The sequence below is a fragment of the Antrostomus carolinensis genome, unplaced genomic scaffold (assembly GCF_000700745.2).
Source record: "Antrostomus carolinensis isolate BGI_N321 unplaced genomic scaffold, ASM70074v2 scaffold6980, whole genome shotgun sequence".
NCBI lineage: Eukaryota > Metazoa > Chordata > Aves > Caprimulgiformes > Caprimulgidae > Antrostomus > Antrostomus carolinensis.
The window spans coordinates 188673-213100 of record NW_010286398.1 but is presented as its reverse complement, the minus strand read 5'-3'; the positions used below and the strand labels follow the sequence as shown (position 1 = coordinate 213100).

Here is a 24428-nt window from a genome sequence, read left to right as displayed (position 1 = left end):
TTTAAAGAGGGCAAGTTTCAGTGCAGCGTTAACCTTGGAATGATTGTAGATATATGCAAATGAAACTTACTGACTCAACCCTGTGAAGTAGTTAAATGTCACTGTTTTCATTTTAAAGATGGTTGAATGAAGCAATGTAAACTGCTTGCTCAAGGCCATCCACTGAAATAGGAGCAAAGATGGGATTAAAATTAGGGAGAGTTTGTTTGCTGATATAAAGTTTTAATTTTTAGGACACACTGAATCCCTTTTACAAAGGAAAATTTAATTTTCCTTTCGAAGCCTGACATGTAGCAAGGCTTAGTCCTGTGCTGTGATTTCACAAATCCTGAAAAGCTCTTGAGTTTAGGACCAGTTCAGGTCAGAGAACTGATGTCTGAATTCGTTGAAATTGGCTGGAAATGTCCTTTAAGTACAAAGTAATGTATTTTATTCATCCAGCCTCTTTTTAAATTAGGAAATCAAGGACTGATGAGTACAAAAAAGCAAAATCCCTACAGTAGTCACATGTACAAGTAGGTACCTGTGCAGGTACTTGTACATGCTTTGATGAGAGAATGACAGAGCATTTTAAAAACTAATGAAAGTTTTACTCAAGTATTCATTTTTACTTAACTTGATATTTAGAGGGATAATTTTACCTTGAAAATCAGCACATCTGAGTTTGAGATAGTCCCTGTATTAATGGCCTCTAATGCTGTATCATCTGCAGCATGTCATCTGTGTCATCATGTTTTGGCCATCTTTTATATAGGTTCTGAAAGACTGTCCTGTACATTTCCTCTGCTTGAATTATTACTATTTGGTATGAGCAGAGTGTTTAGTCAGAAGTCTCTAATTGATAAATTAACATGACTTGTTAAGGATGCTTGACTATCCTTTGTTATATCAAACATAAAGATGGATCAATTTATAAAGAGACAAAGGCATGTGTTTTAATTGTATAGGTTTGTTGTAATATGGAAATTAAATACTGTTTTCTTCAAAGTTAAAGCCTTTAAAGTTCTTAAATCTGTTTCTTTTGACAGCCTACAATTTAGAACTTTGTTAACTTAAGATTTTGATTTAATGCATTTTTAGATTCAAATGTTTAATATTGGTCCTTATTATATTTTTGCATTTGTGACATGCAGTTGCTCAATACAGTGTACCTCAAAGTATCTCTGACTGTCTCAGAGTGTTATTTCATAGAAATATTTTCAGTATATGGTTATATTAGCAGTATGCACCCAAATCCTGCTCTGTGTGTAGGTTGCACATACTGTGTTCTGCAAATGGTAAGTCAGAATGGATCATAGAGCATGGGCTAACCTTCTCAGTGCTCGGTATTGCCAGTTGCACTGGGGTTTGTCCCTTTCCATTGCCTGAGTTGAGGCCTTTCCCAGTTAAAGAATAGTCTACAATTATCCAGAGAACAGCAGATTTGTTTGTCTAATTATAATACAATGTAATTGGGTTAGCAAAATGGATTTAATTCAGATAAGAAATTTTCTCCTCAAGAAACAACCATTGTGCCCTTCTCAGGCCAGCAATCTTAGCAGAATACTGTCATCACTTCTGCGTTACGTGTGCAGAATCATCGCTTATTTTATCTCACGCCACATTTCTTCTTCCTTTTTTTCCCTTTGATTTTTACAGGGTAATCAGGAAGCTACAGCACCTCCTGACACAATGGCACAGCCTTATGCCTCAGCCCAGTTTGCTCCACCTCAGAATGGTATCCCTGCAGAATACACAGCCCCACATCCTCATCCAGCTCCAGACTACACAGGCCAAACCACTGTTCCAGAGCACACGTTAAACATGTACCCTCCTGCGCAGACACACTCTGAACAGAGTGCAGCTGACACAAATGCACAAACTGTCTCCGGCACAGCCACAGTAAGTCAAGGTTTCAGCTATTTCTAAAGCAGTATGTTTCAATTTACATGTGTTTTTATTGATAACATTTATTCTTATGTTACACTTAACAGTTTTGCACTTCGTTTGTGTTAGGATTACTCACCATTTCAGGGTTGAAAGTCTGTCAGAGTTTATCATTGAACTTGGAGAATATAATTTAACAGCTTTTGGAGCCTCTGAGTAAGTGTGGGAGCTTTGTAAATTTGTAGTTTCCTTTTCTACAGTGTTAGACAAAATGATTAATAGCAAGCCCATGAATCATATAATAAAGTTTGACTAAGTCTTATATGGAAAAACATTGCAAGAGTCTTTGTAAGCATCTATTCGGAAGAAAACAAAGAAACAAAAAAAACCTCAAGCAACCAAAAAAACCCCTAAAAAACCCAACAAAACAAATCAGGCTCATTTTGTTGTTTTTAATGACCTCTGTATTTTTGACAATTCTGAGTAGTTTTTCATAGAAGTGTTCATTGAATTATATTGTATTGAAATTATTTGAGGAACTGTGTGAATGAGTACTATGAAGAGCATGTCTGTAATACTGTATTTTCTAGAGAGCTTGTTTGTGCAGCCGCTACCAAAGCTGTATGTGGATCTGTGCTCAACAGAGCAGAAATGATAGGCTTTCCTTCTGTTTGATTTATATATAAAGTTCTGAAGTGTCATGAATTATGCAAGAGACTGCTTGGATGGACCTACCTTGTAATTTAAGTCACAAATTTCACACAGTGATAGTTTAGTGCTTCTGTCTCAGTTCTAGATTCGAACCCAATATATCCCGTGCCAACAGCTGGCAGATTTCTGAGCCATCAACCACCTGCGTTACATGTGTAGGATCTAGCACAGAACAGACTGCACACTGCAGTTTGAGCATGTGCTTGAAACATCTCTACTAGCTGTCCTCATCTTTGCTGTCCTCATCGTGCTCCATACCTCATTTTACCTGCTCTTCCTCCCCTGGCATCTATCCAACTTGAAAAGTTTGATGCAGTAGGGCAAGAGGAAAGGGAAAGCATGTTCCCTTAAATGCCGTGTTCTGAAGATTTGTTTGCTACCATTTCTTTATATGGGAACAAACAAGAAAGAAAAGCAATAGCAAAGGCACAAAAGAATCTTCCTTGCTATTAGCATGGAGATGTCCATGTGAATTAATTACACAGTTTTGTGGTTTATGCAGTAAAATCTTTCAGGCCTTTTATTTTTGACTTGGTAACTTTTTATTGCTCTGATTGACCCTTTGCTCTAGTAGTGCGAGAAAGTTGAAGAGCATCCTCTTTACCTATATCTCATAGTATTCTTTCCAACTCTACAGTGTCCCCTCTTACTCATCTCTTTACTAAGTTAAATTCCTGCTTCTTTCCAACTTTTAAAATTTTCTTCCATAATAATTGGTGATTGTTGTCAAACTCTTGTCATATGCCACTGTCATTGGTTTAGAGCAGGAACCCTAAGCTGAATAGATACTCCAGAAGAGATTGGATATTGACTAAAAATAGAGTCTTTCCTACTGTCTCTGTCTTATTCTTTTTAGATTCTACTATTTCGCTTGTTCTTTTGATCACTGCTGCACATTGAGCAGTCCACTGTGATGCCCAGCTGAGCTTTTTCATATTTTGAAACTGTTGGTCTGTTAGCTGTTCAGTTCTGAAGTAAAAGACTGTCGGTACTAAAATCAATGATAAAACACCTGTCGATGCAAGTGGGACAGGAGCTCATCCTTCCTCATTTATTGCTTTCAATTTATTGTGTTTCCTCAGCCCTTTTTTGATTTTTCAGTTTGAAGAAGTGTTAGTCTCTTTATCAGAAAAGTCAGGTATGTGTTTTTCTAACATCTTCCAAGGCAAAGGCTGATGACATTTAATTTGATGACAAGTAATTTTGATCGTCTGCAATGCCCTTATCTTCTGCCAGTGCTCTGTTCAATCCTAGATTTAGCAAATCCAACGATTCCTTTGAAAGTTTCCTGCTTCTAATATACTAATAGGCTTTACTGTTATTTGTTTTTGTATGCTTTATTGTCTGCTCTTATTTCCTTTTTGCCTTCCTAATATCCAACTTAAATTTTACCTGTCGTACACTTTCACCTTTCTGGTTCCACTTGGAGTGAATTTTGATTCTCTGAAGGATAACACTTCAGTTCCACTAACCTTTTGTATTAGGGGAATATAGGGTAGGTATTTACTCTTTTTATTATGGATCCTTTTCTTGCCTTCCTGTTTCCTTTCTTACAGAGGAATGAGCATAACTTTTTGAAGTAGCTCCCATGCTGTTTATAAAGAATTAGATTTCATTACTTTTGACTTTAGGGTATTTGGAGAAAGTTTTAGTTTGTTTTGGTTTTTACAAAGATTTTTTTTTTTTCTAAATTGCAATGTTATATTGATAAGTTGTTCATACTGTTCCTCCCTGGAGAGCAATGCATTGAAATAAAAGTTTACAAGACGTGTGTATCTGTGGATCTTCATTGTTCAAAGTAACCTTGACATTTAGCATGTTACTCACTAGTTAGTTTTACAAGTTTACAGTCAAATATTGTTTGCACAATTTAATTATGAGTATTTAGATCTAAAACCTGTTATGCTGTGTCTCATTAGCGTTGCCCTTAATACACTGCAGAGTCATTATGAGGGTCCAGCTGTGTGCATCTCTCTGTAGGATTAGTAATATATGTTTTTATTATGAAATAGAGCTTCAGTAGCACTGTGCCAACATTGTAACTCCATGTGGTCTTTATTGTTGAAGGAAAAATATTTATTTCTTTCCAGTTCCTACTATCTTTCTGAATAGTTGGTTTCCAGTCTTAAAGAATTTTAAGTGGAATTGATGTGGGACATAGTGGCATTTGTTTGCTTGATTCCAATATTTTTACATAGTTTCCTTTCAGTAAATTGTATTATATGAATTCAAAAACAAAATAATCAATTGATCAATCATTCACAAAAGAATACTCTTTTGATTAATGTAGATTAGACAAGCTATTGGAGGCAAGACCAATTTTTGAATTTTCTTATTCACATGCATATTTATGTACATGTGAAGCTGGATGTGCCATTAAAAATGGACCTTAAAATTTTGAAATATGAAGCTAAGAAACTGCAAGGCAATTATCTATTTTAAAGAACTAGAAGTGACTTAGCCTCATCCAGGAAGGAGGCTAGACACACACCCTGGCTTTTTGTGTGTGTCTCAGTTTCTTTCTTTTTGTCTGAAAGAATCATACACTGAAGGTAGAGCTCGCATTCAGTCTAGTGCAACTTAAACCCCAATAAAGATAAAAAAATAAAAATTCCCTGCAATCCTTTACTGTAACAGAGTGTGATCCTGGCCCAGCTGGAACCTCTGTCAGTATCCCCATTTGCTGCAAATTGAACAAGATTCCAATCATCAGTTTTATTACAGGTTTGCAATTTTATGCACTGTAGAGTGCTTTTAATATAGAAAGTCTGTAGACTTGATTTCCTTGTGAGTAGAATCTATAGGCTCTAGTAAAGGTTTTATGTGTTGTCTTTGGTCATTCAGAACCTTTTAAAATGGATGTAAAGTATTACCAAGCCAAAAAGACAGGGCTTTAAACCAACTTTGAGTTGGTGTGGGACATTAATGAATACAGAGTTACAGAGTATATAGTATTTTCTATATGCTATGAAAGCAGATAAATCTGATGAGAAGAGAACGTATACTTTTCTTAGATTAAAATGAAAGTATTTTGTTGAGAACTTAATATGAAGGGATCCTTATTTTTCTCTTGGATTTTACTTCTTATAACAAAACATTGCACAAACTTTTTCATATCTTGGTCTTCTCCAGGGAGCACACATAATATCTGAATATCACGCTCTGCGTATCTTTTGTCATTTGTAACGCTGGCTTTCTGTGGACTTCCAACTAGCATCTCCTGGCTGGGCATCTACCCTATCAAAAACCATGCCATTTTCCTTACACTTCTCTCTCAATTTAATGCCAGAGTTCATTTCAGTTAAGAAAAAACATTTTCTTGCTTGCTTTTGCTTGAATTGACTAACAAGCACTTCAAAAAATTGCAGTCAAGGAGCACAGAATGCTCTGATATTGTTAAGATTTTACTTTTCTGCATGTTATGCTTAACTAATTAAAAAATAATTTGTGGGATTAGAAATACTTGTGTATTTCCAAAAGGTGCATTTCCTAGTGAAAATTTTTACTCTATTATTTTGATAAAACAGTATTTTGTTAGGGTAAATATTAGTCATAAGAGGTGCTTAGATTATATGTACAGGGATTACTAACTTTGTGTTTTGATGCTATGAAACAGAAAATGTACAGGATGAAAGGGAAGTAAATGTTTAAAGACAGGATGATTTAGCTGAAATAATATAAAATGATCTGTTGGTAATAAAATAGTGTCAAAAGTTACTTTGAATCTTCTCTGAATAATATGGTTTTCATCTTTTTGGATCAATATGTTTGTTAACTTTAATCAAGGAAGTAGTCCATCTGAGTACATGCATAATCAATACTCATCCAGCGCTGGGTTATTTAAGTGCTGGTAGACCTCTGGAGTTGCATAGCATCCAATGTGCTTTTAGTCATTAACAAAAATAGTAAATTGCTTCTTTCAAGAAGGATGGATCAATGATGTGTGTTACAAAATTATGGTAAAAGTAACGTCTGACAATTCTGAAGAGTGGGTTTGAGTGTTATGTTAAATAGTTACATATTTTAAAGGATTTTTAAGTAAGACATTTGATCATTTTATGAAATACAAAATCACATTTTACCTGTCTACATATTGTACGTAGATAGTTCTGAGAGTAAAACTTGTTCCATTTTTGCCTGTGGTTTTTATGTGTGACTTCTGTTGATGTCAGTGGGAGATGAGTATGTAAATACAAAGGGCATTAACTGGGCATGTGTAAGAAAGTGGGTAGTAGTAAAATAAATGTTGTTTCTCTAGTGTTTCCTATTCTAAATGTATTATACTAATAATGGAAGTAAATATATATCATGGCCTGGTAAAAACTGAGTTTGTAATAATGCTCTGCGGTTTTTGTGTGTGTATATAGAAATATTATACTCTAAACTTAATTCTGCTTTTGCTTTAGAGCAAACTTGAGGTCGTTGTTCAGTCGTTCTCCCTTGGACTGTGACTTCACCAGACTTCACAAGCTGAAAAGCCTCGATAAGTTGTGTGCTTGGATAGGGGTCCTCAAGGGAAAATGCACTTACAGGAATGTTGGTGATTCAGTGCTTTTCTGTCTAAGGTGGTTGTGAATCAATAGCCAGCGTGGCGTTAGGGGGAGGCAGTGCTGCTGAAATTCTGTAGAAGACGTCTAGTGCAGAGGTGTGGGTTGTCTGTGATCATTGCAGATGATAAGATATTTTTGCATAACTCCTGTGATATGACTAAATTTCCTACTAATATTTCTCCTGTAGCATCCAGTAAACTTGATAGTCTGTTATGTGGAAGTAATTGATATACTAGATACTCGATGTCTGTTCCTACAGTTGCCCTGCTTTACCTTGAAATTTTGTATTTTCTTTGAGATTTAATCGTTTGTAAGTTTGATGATTTATTTTCTTGGTATTAATTCTGTCTAATTAGTGCATTCTTTAGTCATGTTGCAGGGGCCACCTCTTCATCTAAGGATTTGCAAAGGCTTGGTGATTCTCTGGACTGAAAAGCTCTTTACCCTAGTGAACTTGGTTGTTTTGGGGAAGAGAAAGATATACAATCTTTATTGATTATTTTGGTATTAATTTCTCTGTTGTGCTTTTTAATTTGGGTAAGAAAACTGACAGCAGCAAGCACTTATGGTAAAGTACTTCAGTGCCCTGTCTAAGCCTGCAGGTGGGTAGACTGTTACTACAGTTCTCTGCAGCATATTTCTATTTTTTTATTAGATCTTTTTCCTGCTATGTTCTTTATGTAAGTTATTGGTGTAAGTGATTTTTTTTTTCCTTTCTTTCCCCCCAATGTTTCATTCTTCTCTTTTTCTCCTGTTTTATTCCTGGGGGTGTAGCATACATTAGCTGTTTCAAGAAATTCTATTCCACATTGGACAGTGGACTATCATCCTTGGTTTATAGGTGTCCATCAATTGTTCTCAAAACAGTGTGTCACTGAAATAGAGAAGTTCTCTGTAGTTTGCTGGTTTATCATGTAACTGTGGTTGTGCTTGTTAGCCTTGAGGTAAACTTCTTTGAAGTTCAGTATACCAACTATCTGTATAGTGAGCAGAGGACACTTTCCAGTGCTGCTCAGCTCCTCTGGTGTTACCCTTGTCACTGAATATTCTGCCTAGTAGGTTTTCATAGTGCACCTGGAAGACAGATCCTGGCACTGCCTCTTGTGGCTTGGGAAGAAAAAGTGACTGACTTGGCTCCGTGTGTAGTTCTGTCTGGAAAGCAAGCAGAGCAGAATTACGGTGCAGATAACCACGTCAATCATTTCTCTAAATAGCAGCACCCTCTGCCCCTCTGCGGAGGAGCTAGGAACTTCTCACCATGAAGTGGCTGCCTTTCAAGTCAGATTTCCCCATGGATTTTTTTTTTCCCCAACTGCTATTAATGACCCAGTTCTTATTCTACTCAGTTCTGTATTTTTGTCTGTAGATGTTTGCCACCGGTATGCTAGATAGTGGATAATACTTTGACAATGGTTACAGTAGTGTTTATGCATCTAAATCAGACCCTGCTGGCGTAGGCTATTGTGTCAGCATGGCATGCTATTTCAGTTATACTTCCTATTATATTTGGTCCCAAATGCTACTTGGAAAAAATACTTCAAAGAGCTTGTTTCAAGACCCCGAGTGCTTCAGAGCTGCAGAAGCAAGCAACCTGGTCCAGCTCTTGCTCTCTAGTGAAGAGATCAAAACTGACATCCCAAATAGATAACATAATGCTGTGCTGGTTTGGTGAGGCACAGTAATGACTTGTGATCATAGGCATTATTACTTCTAAGAGGCTTCCTTGCTGAGAGCCCTGCGTGTAAACTTTGTAACTATGCCCACGTGTATTTCTTTGCGTATGCTAAGGAATAGCAGGAACAGATTGCTCTCTTTGGCAGCTCTATGTGTCAGTGCATGCTCTAAAATAGATTCTTCTCAAGGATACACAGAACCTTAAACTGACCGGTTTTTATGATAATGTTTGTAAAGAGCCTGTTTGTATACTTAGTTGTTTTGCTTGGTGAGAAGATAACCACCTTTTTTCCCTGTGTTGCTAACTTAACTTAGGCTTTGCTGCCAGAAAGTACTTGCCATGCTGTGAGTGGTATCTGGTGTGAGGGGAGCAGCTGTGACACTGCCAGCTAATTGTGCCACTGCGTGCATATCAGCGTGTCTTGTGTTCTTCTGAAATCTCAGTAGCTGATCCTTGTGATTTAGGTATCTCCTCAGCTTCTTTTGCCTTTTTATTCTCATAGCAGGAAGGGATTGCAAATGTAATATTGAAACAGAAGACATAAAAATTATTATTCTGGGGTTTTTTTGAGATACTGTGATTTTTAACTTCCTCTCATGATTTTTGAGTGCTTGAAATTGGTGAAGTAGTAAAGCTGAAGCATCTCTCTGAAAACAAAAATAAAAACCCACCCAGGGATAAAGGGAGCAATTACGCTCTGTCATCTCTAGTCATGTTTACTCAAATAAATTAGCTGAAATCTATTTAATACCCTTCTAAATGTTTGTTGTAGGGCAGTCTAACAGTTCTTATATCACTTGAGCAGGCAATTCCAGCCAACTCTAAGGCAGATTTAATGCACAAAACATTGCAGAGGTCTTTTCAATCACATGGTCAACCAGAGATACAGTCGTATCACTCCAACTTTGAAAGTTTCTCCTAAAAAGCATTACAGATAGTTTCTGATGTGCCAAGTTTAATTGACCAACTAAACAGTTTAAGATTTTCTTCTTGGCCCTGAAAGAGTTAAAAATGTTGGGTGTTCTTGTGTTTTCTTGTACTTTGTATTGTCTCTTGGGCTCTTTACTTCTCCGTACCTGTTCTTTTACATGGTACATTATTGACTTTTTCTTCTCTCTATGTAGTCTAAGTTGCTGTGGACTTCGAATGCTTTGGCTGTGCTTCAGGTTCTGATATATTGAGAAAAACATTTGTTGCACATTTTGCTTAACAAACTGAGCATAAATTTCAAAGGCGATCTTGATATGATGAAATAGCTAATTACAACTTACTTTGTATTTGACCTTCTCCATCTTTGCTTCACGTTATAACATTGTAATTAAAATTGATCCTTATGGAGAGATTTTTATGGTGAAAATTAGCTCTCATTTTCACTAAATACAGGAGTGGCTGTGCTAGGGTAGGTAAGACTAATGATGTTTTCCATTCTCTTGTAATTGACATGCAAATGGTAGTTAGTGGTTTGCAGCTTTATCAGAAGTTGTTGATTCCTCCCTGCACCAACTCTTTGTAATTGCAGTATAAACTTGTATATTGGCTGGAGCATTTTGTGCAATGGCGTGAGGAGAATATGTTTGTAACTTGGTTAACCAGCAGCATCCTTAGGTCCTTGCTTGCAAGAAACTGGCTCTCCATTAGAGAGGTCAGAATGGACAGGTACCACAGGTAGATGGAAAACTAACTAGGTTTGTAGTTAAGATCTATGAAGATCATTCAAATTGGCTTCCTTTCTTTTTCCTTAAATCATAATGCTGAATTTCTACTCATGTGACAGTCGTTGCCCAGGGGTACACAAGAGCTAAATTACTCTCCTTCCTGACTACACGTGGGTCTCAGTTAAGGATGGCTTAGTGGCTTATTACCGCCCAACACAACCCTGAAAATACTTTTTTAAAATTCTGTTTATACTCTCAGGTTTCCATGCCTCTCCCACAGACCTGTCTCTTCAGCTTTCTCACGCACCCACCTACCTCCCCACAGAATTACTTTAATTACATGTTACTCATGTGTGGGCTTACTTACCACTTCTCCATGCCTGATCTGTTCCCTTCCTAGGGTCAGTGTGGAAGAGTGACTTGATTCAAACATTTAACTTCGCTATCTGTCAATATTAGAAAGACAGGCACATTGATCTATCTTGGCTTAACCTTCAAGCATTGAATCTATCTTTAAGTCTGAAGCTGCTTTATGGTCTACCAGAGATGTGACAGGGTGAAATACACATCACAGGCAGAGGACAATTTTCTTATTAACTAGATAGTCATTCAGGAAATGGGTAGAAGTTCTTCCTCTCAAACTTTACCAGAAAAGGAATTAGACTGAGCTAATAGTCTAGCACACGTCGTGCTGTATTTGGTCTTTCTGTGATATGCAGAAAGATTGGGGTGGTCATCTTAAATTGCACAGATCTAGACATTAAATGACCAATAATTTATTAATTAATTGTAGAAATAGAAAGAAATTCCAGATGAAGGGATCAGTAAGAGAGTAACCTGGTTTTGTTCTGTCTTGAATTAGTCCTACATGTATATGGCAGTTTCTTTACAAAAGTATGACATGGAAATGGTAATCTACATGGCAAGATGCTTGCTGCAATTTGAGGAAAACCAGAATAGTGGGGTTTTTTCTGTCCTGGTTCTACTGGAAGATAAGAATGCAGCTAGGAGGTCCATTCAGGCCATTAGGCCATAGAAGATGGACTCTGGTTATGAAAGCATGCATACCTTTGTACTGTAAACTGAAGGCAAAACTTTACAGTGGCATCTTGTAGCTAGCCAATATGTAAAATAATGTACATATTTAAGAATCAGTTTATTAAAATATATATTTACAGTAGAATGCCTCTACCAAAATGTTACATGCAGTTCTCCCACAGCAAAAGCAAAACCCCTGCTCTGTTTCTCTTTCTGTGAAGCATACTTAGTTGCTCTGTATAAAATTGAGGTTTTTCATGTTTATATGTGAGTAGTTGCTAACTTCAAAAAAGCTAGTGTCAGCTGATAAAAGTATAACTTGATCTTACGAAACTTGGAGGGGTTTGGGGTTTTTTTGAGTTGTGAGGAGTTGCCACATGCTTTGTGCTTTTTACTTATGTGATTAAAGGTGAATATTTAGTTACTTTGTTGGCACTGCAGGGATAAGAGGGTGAATATTTCCTAATATATTGAGAAAGCTTCATAGACATATATAAAATAATTGCTAATTTTTAAGTAAGAATTGCATAAATGCAAAACCTGCCTATCCTTTTGCTTGCTTCTTGCCTGCTTTTAATCTTTGCATGCATTTTAGTTGTTTTGTCTTTTCATCTCTACAACACTTTATACCCTTTTTATAACCTTCCTCTAGTTTTCCTTTTATGTTGCTTTTCAATATGTCTGCTTTGTCTTTACTTCCTGTTTTTTCCCAGTTTTTGCTTATTCCAAGATGATCTTATAGTTTACTTTCATTCCCCCCCTTCCCAGTAGGAGTTCCAAAGCCGACTACCATTGATTTTAATGTGACATGGAGAGAATATGAAATCTTCTGAAGGGAATTTGTAGTTCATATGAAGAGCACACAAATTCTCTGGTCTTTCTGTATTTAGATTGCTCTTGCTGAGTCTAGATGCTTTTTCAGATGATATCCCACACAGTTATGTTGCAGTATCAGCATATCATACTGCCTTTTTTGATTTAGAAAAGCCTCTCAAGGGCTTTCTAAGAGACCCCTCAGGCTCTCTGCTACTAGCTACCCTTGCTCAAAGGGGCTCTCTGCATTTGCTTTTCCAGCTGAGATCTCTAAATCTCGTCCACTCAAACAGTTTCCACTGCCATTGAGCTTCTCTTCCCTTTCTGGGAACTACCTCTGAACTACAATCAAGAGTCTTACCCCAGTATACAAATTCTGAGGTGTCCATTTAAAATCCATCTCAATCCAAGTCCTTCACAGCCCCTGCAATCACTTCTCTAAAAATATTTGTGAGAAGGAGGGGATTAAAAAGCGCCCGTGTGACAGCTTCTCATCAGCTTCTACCACAAGGTCTAATAACACCTCTGGGTGTGATAGACAAAGAACATGAAACTCTCTATCAGTGGAACAGAGGACTTCAAAGATTGTTTGCCATTGAGGACATCTCAATCTTTATATATTGACTGATCTATAGACTCTGTAATAAGACTAGCACTGCCTTCCAGCTTTCTTATAACTTGAAAAGTAAGAACGGAGGGTTTCTCTTGCTGTGCTTTTTTGCTTTGGATTGTAATCAAAATACTTTTATTCTCTGATTTATAAAAGAAAAAGCAGCAGAATGCCTTCTGATTCAATCAAAAGAGAAGTAGAAAGTGTGATTACAATTGGCAAGTCTTTTCTATGCCTGTGTTTTTTTTCTTGCTGTTATAAAAAGCACGTCAAAAGATGTCAACTGTTTAATTTAATAAGGACTCACATAGGTTCCAGCTGTTCCAGAATAGTATCTAAATATTAGATTTGAAAACAATATGTGTACCAGCGCTGCAACATTCTGCAGACATGATCACCCAGCTATCCAGAAAGATCTAAGTCTGTCTGTGCTAATTAGTGTTTGGAGACAAAGCTTCTGTAGTGGTAGGTTTAGTGAATAAAAGATCTGCTGGGTTTATAAGCACATTATGTGTGAGATAAGAGATGTCTACAAAACTGAATGGAAACTATGTAAATTTACTATTTTCAAGTTATAATAATGCTGGAACACCTAATTTTGCTTTTCATAATGACATGATATATTTTGTATGTGTTTATATATGTAATATGTCAATATTAAAAAAACCATTATCTTATTGCTGCCCTTATTTATTGCCAAAAATATAGTTATGAAATGTCAATTTACTTAAAATGTCTGAAAGTATTAATCTTAACATGAAATTATATTCCAAAAGAAATTCAATTTTTCACTTACATCAAGGAAAAAATAATAGTTTAGCCCAGAGAAATTTGCTTTTAACTCATGCATTTACTTGCAAATGTAGCAACTCTATTACCTATTTGCTCAGAGTCCTTACTTTTTTGATTTTAGGGCTACAGAAATGCAGTGTTAACAAGCTTAATGAAACAGATGCTGAGTTTCACTTCTCAGTATTTGTATTTCCTTTTTCTCATACATAAGCTCTTCCTTTTCATCTTTAAAGTAAAACTGGCAGGGACAGGTGGCAAAATGTCCTAACCTGGAGCAGGAGAAATAGTGAAACTTTGTTATTTGTATATGAATGTGACTTTTTTTCTGGTTTTAGTAGAGAATGTATTCTAGTTTTAACAGTGTGTTTGGGAAAAAAAAATATTAGAGGATGTTAAAAAATAAAGGTTGTAAAAGAATGTCCTGGTTTTGGACACTCTATAATAAATAAAAATCAGATTGAAAGGTAGATTTGAAGCAAATGGAATTTACTCTTCTTTTATAGTAATCCCTTAAAGTGATGAGCTTAAAATACATTACAGTTTGTGGGTTTTCTAGGAAGCTTGCTTAAATTCCTGGGTTTTTTAGAATTTCTTTCTGATTTACAAAATCAAGAAGTTGTAAGCTGGAGGAGTAAACATGTTTGTAATGTAGACATTGAATAATCTCTAGTGCATCAACATTGTTTGGTACTCAAGAGTGGGTGATACTGTATCCTAATAAATTTGCACCATGGTACACAGTGACTGTAGTGAAACTTAGTGACAAAATATGGTTTTAACCTCAGAGATAAGTCTTGCTGAAAACTGAAAGGATTGTGTACTGGCGTTCCTAATAATCACACAGAACTGCTTACAGAGTTGTTAGAAACAGGAGTAGGTACCTGCACAGTGGGGTCATGCGTTTATGCAGAGCTGCTGGATAGTTGTGTTTGAATACTCTTGCATTGTAAGATTTTGCCTTTAATACAAGCTTATGGGTGAGATGTTATTTGAGTTGTATGCATTAATTAAGACATTAAGCTTGTGCTGCAAAGATATCCGATACTGGCTACTATTAGGGCTATTTAATTTTTTGTAATTTTTAAGGTAATCTTTAATACTTGTAGTTACAAAGCTTTGGAACACTGCAGGCTCCACTCATTGTAAAATTGTTGAAGTTAACATACAGACTGGCAGTATCTGTGCTTGTGACATGGCTCACATGTGCAATAAAAGTGCTTTCACACCAGGATAAAATGTTGCTATTGGCTTCATCCTGTCTCCAGCGAGCATTTCTAATTTTGGAATTTTCTTCCTCATTTTGAGGTAGACTCCCTCTTTCTTTTCTTTTTTTTTTTCCCCCACTGAGTTGAAAGTGTTGCAGATCCGTTCCTTTTATCTCTCTGGTCTGTCTCGAAAGAAACTTACAGCCATTTCCCACTTTGCTTCTCTTTTTGCATGTACAGAAAAGTCAACTTTGCCAAGATTCTTATGTGTTTTATAGACAAAACATGTTCAGTCAAAGGTACTAGTGTCCGAATCACTGATTCTGCTCTGCACTTCCTAATGGGAAGAGCTAAGGTTTTTCTCTTTTTATTAGTATTGTTACAGCAAGAGATATTTCTGTTTTCAACACAGCCCGATTGATCTAATTTTTCTGCCTGGAACTTTTATCTAGAAGCAATTTTAGGACTTGGGATATTTGTCTGGGGTTTTTCAAAGTTAAGATTCCCAAATAGACTATTGCATGCATAGAAATGTAGCATATACTCACCATGTGCTAGATGATGTAGATGATGTTAATCATCCTAACTATGCATGTGTAGCAAGTCTTGTCTATAGTAAAAATAAGTCATTTTGTATATCACTTTTCTGACTGAGAAATGTGGTGGCCCTACTAGTCACATGTACCCTGGCCACCCACTGTATAAAATTGCTTTCTAGTATCATCAGTTGTTTAATATCTCTATAGACAATCTTTTCAGAATTTAATCTAGTATTAGTATCTCCAGTTTCCTTAACCTGAACACTCATAATGTATTGGAGCTTTCTAATTAATTGAATTAATGATTTGACATGCTGATTTGACATATTTCAGGTACTGATCATTTAGACCTGCTAACTTTAGAACCAGCTAATTAGCATAATTTAGGAACCTGGTGTTTTTTATTTTGATTGAACTTACTGTGTCCTCTGCTTTTAAGCATTTTGTCTTCATTGGGAAGGAAGGAGGGCTCATATTCCTGAAAAGTTTCTGTTTTCATCTCTCTGTCTATATGTTTGTCTGTCTATCTGTTTTCTTCCATGAGGAATGGTACTTGGTCTTTATTACAAATAAAAGGACACTTTTTGGTTCAGCATAGAGTTACTCATTATTACTTAAGACATTGGCAGGAAGTTTACTGCATATATAGCAGAGTCATCCCACAGGTATCAGAGTAATCATTTGAGTTTAGACTAGACCTGAATCTACTTTAGAATTTACGCTTTAGTGAGCATTACAAGCATACTCCATCCTCTTCTAGAAAGCTGTGTGCCCTCAGTTGTATGTTCTTGCTGATGGGACTGAAAAGAGGGGAACAAGGCTGGCTCGTGGTATGTTTGTTGAAGTTTGTTGACCCTGCAAGAAACTGTGCTTTTACTACAAGGAATTGTTCTTGAGCGTACTTTTCGGGTGAAGAAATGGCAGTTAACTAGGACATCCCTGAGATTTAGTTGGAAGTACTAATCTGCTGAGGATGCTTTGTAACACCTTGCCATACTGATCAAAGGCAGCAATCGAGTGCAGTATTTGCTCAGCAGTTTTCAGTAAGAGTAGATATTTCATGCCAAATGTTATTTACATTATTTACAGGTGGGCTCTTTGGTAAATTGAATAGTGCCGAGGTGATAAATTTGTCGCTCTCACATTTGCTAAAATACCTTTGTACCTTGACCTTCTTCTGATAAGGTTTGTGAAAATAATATCCTAGTGCATATTTAGGCCAATTTTATCACTAAGAGAAAGAGCTTTGAGTGCTGTGAGGGCTTGAAGAGGTGTTCTTTCTTTGTTTGCTTCAGTTTTATTTCTGTAGTCATGAATTAACTGTCCACTCTCCTGTATAGTAAAGGCTGGGTGGGAAATACACAAAACAGAATTGTAGAATCATAGAATCACCTGGTTGGGAAAGACCTCTGAGATCATCGAGTCCAACCATACCTGTCCATTACTAAACCAGATCTCTGAGCACCCCATCTACCCATCTTTTAAACACCTCCAGGGATGGTGACTCAACCACCTCCCTGGACAGCCCATCCTAGTGCCTGAGAACCCTTTCAGTGAAGAGTATTTCCTGACATCCAACCTGTACCTCCCCTGGAGTAACTTGAGGCCATTTCCTCTTGTTCTGAGCTGAGGCTGATGTTAATGCTGCAGCAGTATGACATGGGGGACAGTGTTGCACTGGACAAGCTTGTTGGTGCTGATGAATTACCTTGTCGCAGAGATGTAACCAATGTTACGATATTTTACTGTGTGGTTTTTTTCCTCATAGAGATGTCACAGTGACTGAAGGAGGATGTATGACATGCTGGGTTACTGCCTTAGGACCAGAATGTGTTCTTTGCTTTGGTGCAGCTGAGGGACTAAGGGGTTTATATCGCTAGCAGCTTGACAGGGCTGTTGGTGCATTACAGGGCTGCTGGAATCTGATTTTGAATGCAAGGTGACACTTAGTTTTCTCTAAAAATTCTGATATTTTACCAGGTGATGATTCCTTATATGAAGGAAGTTGATTTGCATTTCCTACGACTCTTATGGAGTAGCACGAAACAATTGGAGATAGTTTACAAGCTTGTGACCTCAGATTTGCAAGTGGACTATAAGACAGATATTTCTGAATGTGATGCTACTGCTTTAATCTAGTGTGATTATTTCTTTCTTGTTGAGTTTAGAGGATGATCCCCTCCAAGCACCTTCTGAAAAGATTGATTTCATCCTTGTGACCATTTCATGAGATTTTGTTGAATTACAATTATTGTTTTTTCCACTTTTCCAGAGGAAGAACTAGGATACAAGTAGTTTAAATAACCTGCCAGAGGCAAATCTGTGATAAAACAGATTGCAGCAGCTGGCTGTCCTGAGCCCAAGTGTCTAGACTGAGAGATAGGGGTTTTTTTTTCCCCATAACAGCAGAATGCTATTGCTGAATTTCATTTTGAACTACTGTGTGCTTTTGGAGCATTGAGCATCGAATAGATCACAGTCTGAGCTTGATTTGTGTGAATACTGTGTTTCAGGTGTATGAATAAGAAAAAAGGAGAAAGATATTCTGTTACTTAGGAAATGTGTGTGTTTTTTTAAAAAAGGCGAAACTCTACAGCTTGGTTTAACTTTCAGATGTACCATGCAGACCACGTGACGCTAGCATCTCTTTGTCCTCCCCTGTGGTATGTGATGGGGAGAGGGTCACTCTGTGTGCTAGCACCTAGCCAAATGCATCTGCTCCTTTACTTTGGCATGGTTTCCAGCTCTCTTCCACAGAGGAATGGGATTGAGAAGTCAAAGATGGGGCATGAAATGATATGAGGAACATGACTGCTGTCAGGATCATGGCAAAGATCAGGTGACAAGGGTCTAAAACTCCCTGTAACATGCTAAATATGAAGGCATTCTGCTGTGTTATTTAGCTTTACAAATATAGAGACCTGTGGCTGTCAGGAGGAAGGGAGACTGAAAACTGACCTTTGACTTATGGGGTTGTTGAGTTTCAAACCTACACTGCAAAGTCTTGAGAAAGCTGCAAGAAGGGTGGCAGGAGATCACAATATGGACAAAGAGCATGACCAGAAGGGGGGTCAACTGGCAGCATCTTGTTGGAGGAGGGCACTAGAGAGAGAAAAGCACCTCAGTAACTCCTTAATCTACTCCATCTGTAAAGTTATTTATGTTTGGGGTTTGAGGGGGGGGTTGCCATAAATGCAGCAGGCAGGGACAATAGTAATCTATATCTCAGTATGATTAGCAGCAAGCAGAAATCTCTGAGAGGCCAAGACTAAATTCTTGTTCTTTCAACCACTGTCCCTGCATAAGCGTGCAGAAGATGGTAACAGAGCAGCAGGTACCCTTTTTCCCTTCCTGTGGCATTTTCCTCTCTGGTCTCCGTCTCCCTTTTTCTTCTTTCTTTTTTCTCTTCTTTTTTCTTTCTTTTTTCTCTCCTTTTTTCTTCTTTCTTTTCACCAGCGCTCAGGTGCCTGTGAATAGGAGGAGAATGCCTTACTCTGCCACACAGCCCCAGTCAAGAGCATGGTTTAGGCAGGCATTGTTTCTCTTGGAGATAGCTCAGCTTATGCAGTGGTGTTTGTTAGTCATAAATTTTATGAGAATGTTTGTAAGTTACAATTTTACCTTCCTCATGGTAGATTTCAGTGCCTCACATTTCATACTGATTTGCCAGGAAGGATATTTGCAAGCAACACTGTATTTGTGCAATATTTGTACAATACATTAATCAACTGCAGGTTTTTTCTCAAACCTGGCTATGCATATGGTCTGGAGACATTTAACACAGCGCACATGCTGCCTGGATTGCTGTATTTTGTGGAGGTTTTTTTGTGAAATACAGAGCGTGATACACAGAGAATCTGTGACTTCAGAATTGCAGTGATTCTTGTACAGGAGTACTTCTGTGTATTGTTTGACTATGATACGCTGCTGAATATTGCAGAAAGTATCATAAGTGTGTTTGCTGTTTTAAAAAATTCTTATTTCATTTTAGAATAAAATTTGCATGAGAAGGTTTTCTTCACATTGTCATGAGACCATATTTGAGGCATGTGGCAATTTTGTGTCTAGTCATTTTCATGGATAGTGGAAAAATAGTTTTACTTTGCATTGATGTTCTTGTTAAAAATGCAGACTGTATACAAAAGTGACTTTAAATTCAGGCAAAAAAGAAATTATAAATGTTCCTAAACAATGATAGCTAAAATGCAGTGCTGCATATGAGCTTTCAGTTTGATAAATACTTACTTATGAGGTCATAAATACTTGAGGTACAAAAGGTTAATGTAGTGTGAAAGGCAGTAAAACACAGCGAGCAACCTGCTAGATCATAATGATGCATTAGTACCTTTCAGTATGGATGCTAGTGGTTATAAAATCTTTGGGTTGAATTTATTCTGTAATACAAGAACGTAAAGCCAGACTATCTTCACTGTGTAGTTGTACTTATCTTTTTACATTTATTTATCTTTGTAAAAAAATAATGAAAGAGCTCTCATCTGCTCATAAGTGCCCACTGACTGAAAATGATAAAAACCTCTTTTTGACTAATGTAATGTCTGAAGAGCATATGTCATAGGTGTTGTCTGTGTACTCAAACTAAGTAATAAAATAAATACTCGATGATCTTTTACCTTCTGTGTATTAATAAGTTTCCATGAGATAAAGTAAGCAATAATGCATAAAGAAAACAGAAGTGGTATAAATTCTGCAAGCAGTAATGCAATTTACCTTTGAGGAGAAAGAAATACAGTGCTAAATTCACAAAGTGAGCATTTACTGAATGATAAAAATTGACTTTATCATAATAAACTACAGTATTTCTCAGTCTTAGAGGTCTTCTGCAGTTTATAGTTGTCTCCAATACGCTGATGCAGCTAATACTTCTCATTTAATATCTACCTCTGTGAAGTGTTAATTTTCATGCTTTGGTGATCATTGCTTTTTACTGAAGCAAATTACTTCTTCTTACTCCTATATCAGAGCTTATGACAGATTAGGATAATTTTACTGTAATTAATCTTTTGAGTCAGTTCCACTCTTTTCAGTGAAGTGCCATGTCTTGGCCAGGCTAAATTGAAGCAGTTAATAAAATCTGAAATCAAATATGAAAAACTTTTATTTGCAGATGTTGATACTTGCTTTCAGCCTTCTCTGTGCTCTGGTAACAAAAGAAGTATTTTATATTTATTCTCTCAGTGAGGTACACCTATGTCTGGAAGTTATTAAATAGTTTTGAGGAATTAAACAAGAAAGATGTCTAGGCAAAAATATTTGATACATCTCCTAATGCAGAAGCCTGGTTATTTTTTATTACTGTTTTTAGATGCTGAAAGTCAACACATTCTGTTCTTATGAAGATACAGTTTAAAAGTTGATAGTGTTTGGGTTGTGCAGATGTATCTTCAGTAACTCTCTGTAGATTATTATTTTTAGTTTCAGACCATATTTAAAGTTGCACAGAACACTGCGAGCAGTTTCTGCTCTGACCGAATTAGCGAATAAGCACAGAAATAAGCATCTTGTAAAAGCTTCCATAGCGTCTCTGAAAATAATGTACTACATAACAAATTTTGAGATGGTTTATTTTATTTTGGGACAATTGGTCAAGGTAGAAATCCAAATAACAAAACCCCGGTAGGCCAGTATATCAAGTTACGGATATGTGACTCATATTGTCAAATGCCGCTTCATATTACAAAATATAGGATTTTGTACCCAAAAAAGTATTATATAGTACAACTCATACTTGTATATTAGGTTATAAGGCTTTCTGTACCATCATTACCATCATTCTGGGAAGAAACTTAGTTTATTTTGTTTCTTTTCTATAATATTTTAAGAGTCTGCATTATATTAAAGCAGCCACAGCTGTTCAGTCATTCTGATTGACTAACTGTATATTTCAGTAGTGCCTCTTCCTTTTTTTTTTTTTTTTTTTTTTGTCATTAAATATCCTCCTCATGCTACAGTAATCGTGGATATTCTTAATAGAATTGCATGGGGGAACTTAATTAACCTTTTCTTCTTCCTTTTTATTTAAAGGAAATTTGAAAAAAATCAATGGTGTGGTTTCTAATTTAATTCCTGCACCTCATAGTGTCTATTAGAGGCTCTTCACATGAGTAAGTCAGGTGAGACAGAACTGCTCATCTTTAGCTCACAATTCATTTTTCTTTCAGCTGAATTGTTCACCTGACATTCTAATCGAAGGAGAGTGAGAGTCCTGAGTATATGAATTAATAAAAATATATTCTTCATGAATTTATATAATCTCATAACAGCAGTCATTAAAACATATTGGATGGTTATGCAAATAACTGAAGGAATTTAAAATCATACTTACCACTTGTGAGTCTCATTTTTTTGACCCGCTTTTCTTTCTTTGGTTTTGCAAATAGTAATTAAAAATGCCTGTGATACTTTTTCTCAAGCTATTGAGTGGTCAAGGGATTGCACAGCGTTCTGGAGCAGATGAATTCTTTACTGAGATGGAAATGAGCAAGACAGTAAGGGTTCTAATTTACAATTTTAGTTGTAAATCCATTTCCAGGAGTCTGAGAAAGAGTAATTTTGATCCTGTTTCTTTTAGAAATAGAAGAAGGGGGAGGTGTTACAAAAGTAGATGATACTAAATGTAAATGCAATTCATGCCATATTTCTGTAAGCTATTCTTTTATCTTTCTCTGGATGAAGTCCGTTTGTGTTCTCACTTTATTATATTTCTAAATCACTTTTACTCCCAAGAGCTGCTAATTCTTGCCATAACTTCCTCTCATGTTAGTGTCTAAGTTCTACTCAGAAAAAAGAGATTCTCGGGTCATCCTGAATAGTCTGTCTTCATAGATTAAAAAACTGCTGTGATTTCCTCACATTCCTGAAGTACAGTATATGCAGCCTAGGCTTGTATGTCGAACTGAATGACCAAACCTTTTTTTCCTTAAAGAGAAGTAAATGCAGTAAGAATATAATGTAGAATGAAAATTCCATACCTAAAAAAGAACTCTGAAATAGCTTATTTTGAGTATATTTTAGATTACCATATGTTTTCTATAATAGCATTGAAGCTAAGTGTACTCGGATGTCTCTAAATCACTGAAGAAACTAAAAATCTATTTGACTGAAGTTTCCTTAAGTTTCATGAAAGACTGGCTTTGGGAGATCAGAAACTGGCATTATTCCCACACAGGGCAGTGGCTGATTAGCTGACTGTGCGATGGACATCTGGCAATAGTATTTATTCTTTTGTTAGTTTTTCTTAAGTTATGTTCCTTTTCCTTTCAATTGGCAGGAAATTATAAAGCATAGTATAGTTGTAGTTCAAGGAATCTGGTGAGCATGACAGTTTACAGTTACTAATATGGGAAACGAAGTGTGTGTAGAGAGACTTCTATGTTATGCAGGTTTGGGATAAATGATGGAAAGCACACCATAGCACAGAAAGGAACAAAAATCCTAAGAACTAACAGATGATGCAGTCATCATGATTGCACAAAAAAATATATATATAAGGAATCGATTTATTTATTTACATAGTTATACTGGTAAACTACATATGTAAAGAGAATGTGCAAGAGAAGAATATGGGAATCTTAGATATACAAGTGAGATTTAAAGGGAAAATAGTGTAACCATGTAAATCAATGCACTGTGAGGAAAGGGATTATGCTGGAGTGCCTTCCTCTTGCATATTAATCCTTCCTCTCTGAAGAGTGTCCCACTCCCTTTTTTTATCTTCTTCCTTTGTATTGTTTTCTTACAATATTCTGGCATCAGCCTTTATTAATTGATCCTTGTCAGGGCCCTGAGGGCACCACTAAGCCTTACTGGCCTCGCTCATCCTCCCCGGGCTTCCCAGCATGCTCCCACCCATGGTCTCAGAGCTCCATTTCAGTCCAGCCCAGGGCCCCCTGCCCCAGCACAGGAGCACTGGTCTGCAGCTCAGCCCCAGCCCTGCCCTGCCTGGCCATGGGAGCTGCTGAACTGGACTCTTACCTGCTGCTTGATCTGCTTTGTCCTCTTCTGACCTCAGATCTGCCCCATCACCATGTACCTGCCTGCTGATCACTGGACTGTGTCCAAGTCCGATTATCATCACTAGACCTGATCTTGACTTGCTGCCAAATCAAGCAGGATCAACTAGAGGAGGTTGCTCAGGACTGTGTCCAGTCGGGTGTTGAATATCTCTAAGGAGGGAGCTCCACAAGCTCTCTGGGAAATTTGTTCTAGTGTTAGATCACTCTTACAGGAAGTTTTTTTTCCCAGCATCTAAACAGAACGTCCTGTACTTCAGCTTTTGCTAATTATCTCTTGCCTTCTCACGGGGTGCCACTAGCCTCCTTCATCTTTACTCCTTCCCATCATGTATTTATGCAGATTTATAAGACCCCTCCAAGTTTTCTTTTTTCCAGGCTGAACAGTCCCAGCTCTCTCATTCTCTCCTTGTTTGTCAGATACTCTAATCCCTTGTATATTGTTGACTCATATTCCCTTTGTCTTCCAGGACTCCCATATCTCTTTCTGCAGAGCTGCTTTTTAGCCAGTCACTCCTCTGTGCATGGGGTTCTTCCTCCCCAGGTGCACAAATTTGCACTTCTCTTTGTTGAACTTGATGAGGTTCCTTTTGGCCTATATCTGTAGCCTGTTGAGGTCCCTCTGCATGGCAGCACAGCTCACTGCTGTGTCAGTCGCTCCACTCAGTTTTGTTTCATCTGCAAACATGAGTGGAGTCCCATTTCTGAGAGTTCAAGAGAAGATTAAACTCTAATAATGGCTGAGGGAGCATGGCTGTAACATCCTGTCCTGATTCCTGAAGTGAAGTACAGGTAGCAAAACTGTTTGAGACCATTATGGCTAATAGCTTCCCTGTACAGACATTAGATAAAAATAGATGTATCTTGACTGAGGAATTTCTAGTTGCTGTGCTTGAGGATGAACAAGGGAAGAGATTTGTTGGCAAGCTCATTGTGAGAAATAG

The 24428-nt window shown here is 37.0% G+C and overlaps 1 protein-coding gene across 5 annotated transcripts in view; it reads left to right on the top strand.

Moving 5' to 3' along the window:
- Positions 1-1638: 1638 nt before the first annotated feature.
- The window catches only part of RBFOX1 (RNA binding fox-1 homolog 1), a 134076-nt gene continuing 111286 nt past the window's right edge, over positions 1639-24428 (top strand). For 3 of the 5 annotated variants that reach the window (XM_029084730.1, XM_010167112.2, XM_029084757.1), the window contains exon 1: positions 1639-1881. In XM_029084730.1, the coding sequence (XP_028940563.1) occupies positions 1672-1881 (210 nt within the window). In that variant the 5' untranslated portion in view covers positions 1639-1671. Of the gene's footprint in view, positions 1882-18917; positions 18924-24428 lie in introns of all 5 variants that reach the window. The other 2 variants (XM_029084795.1, XM_010167413.2) reach the window with 2 other exon arrangements.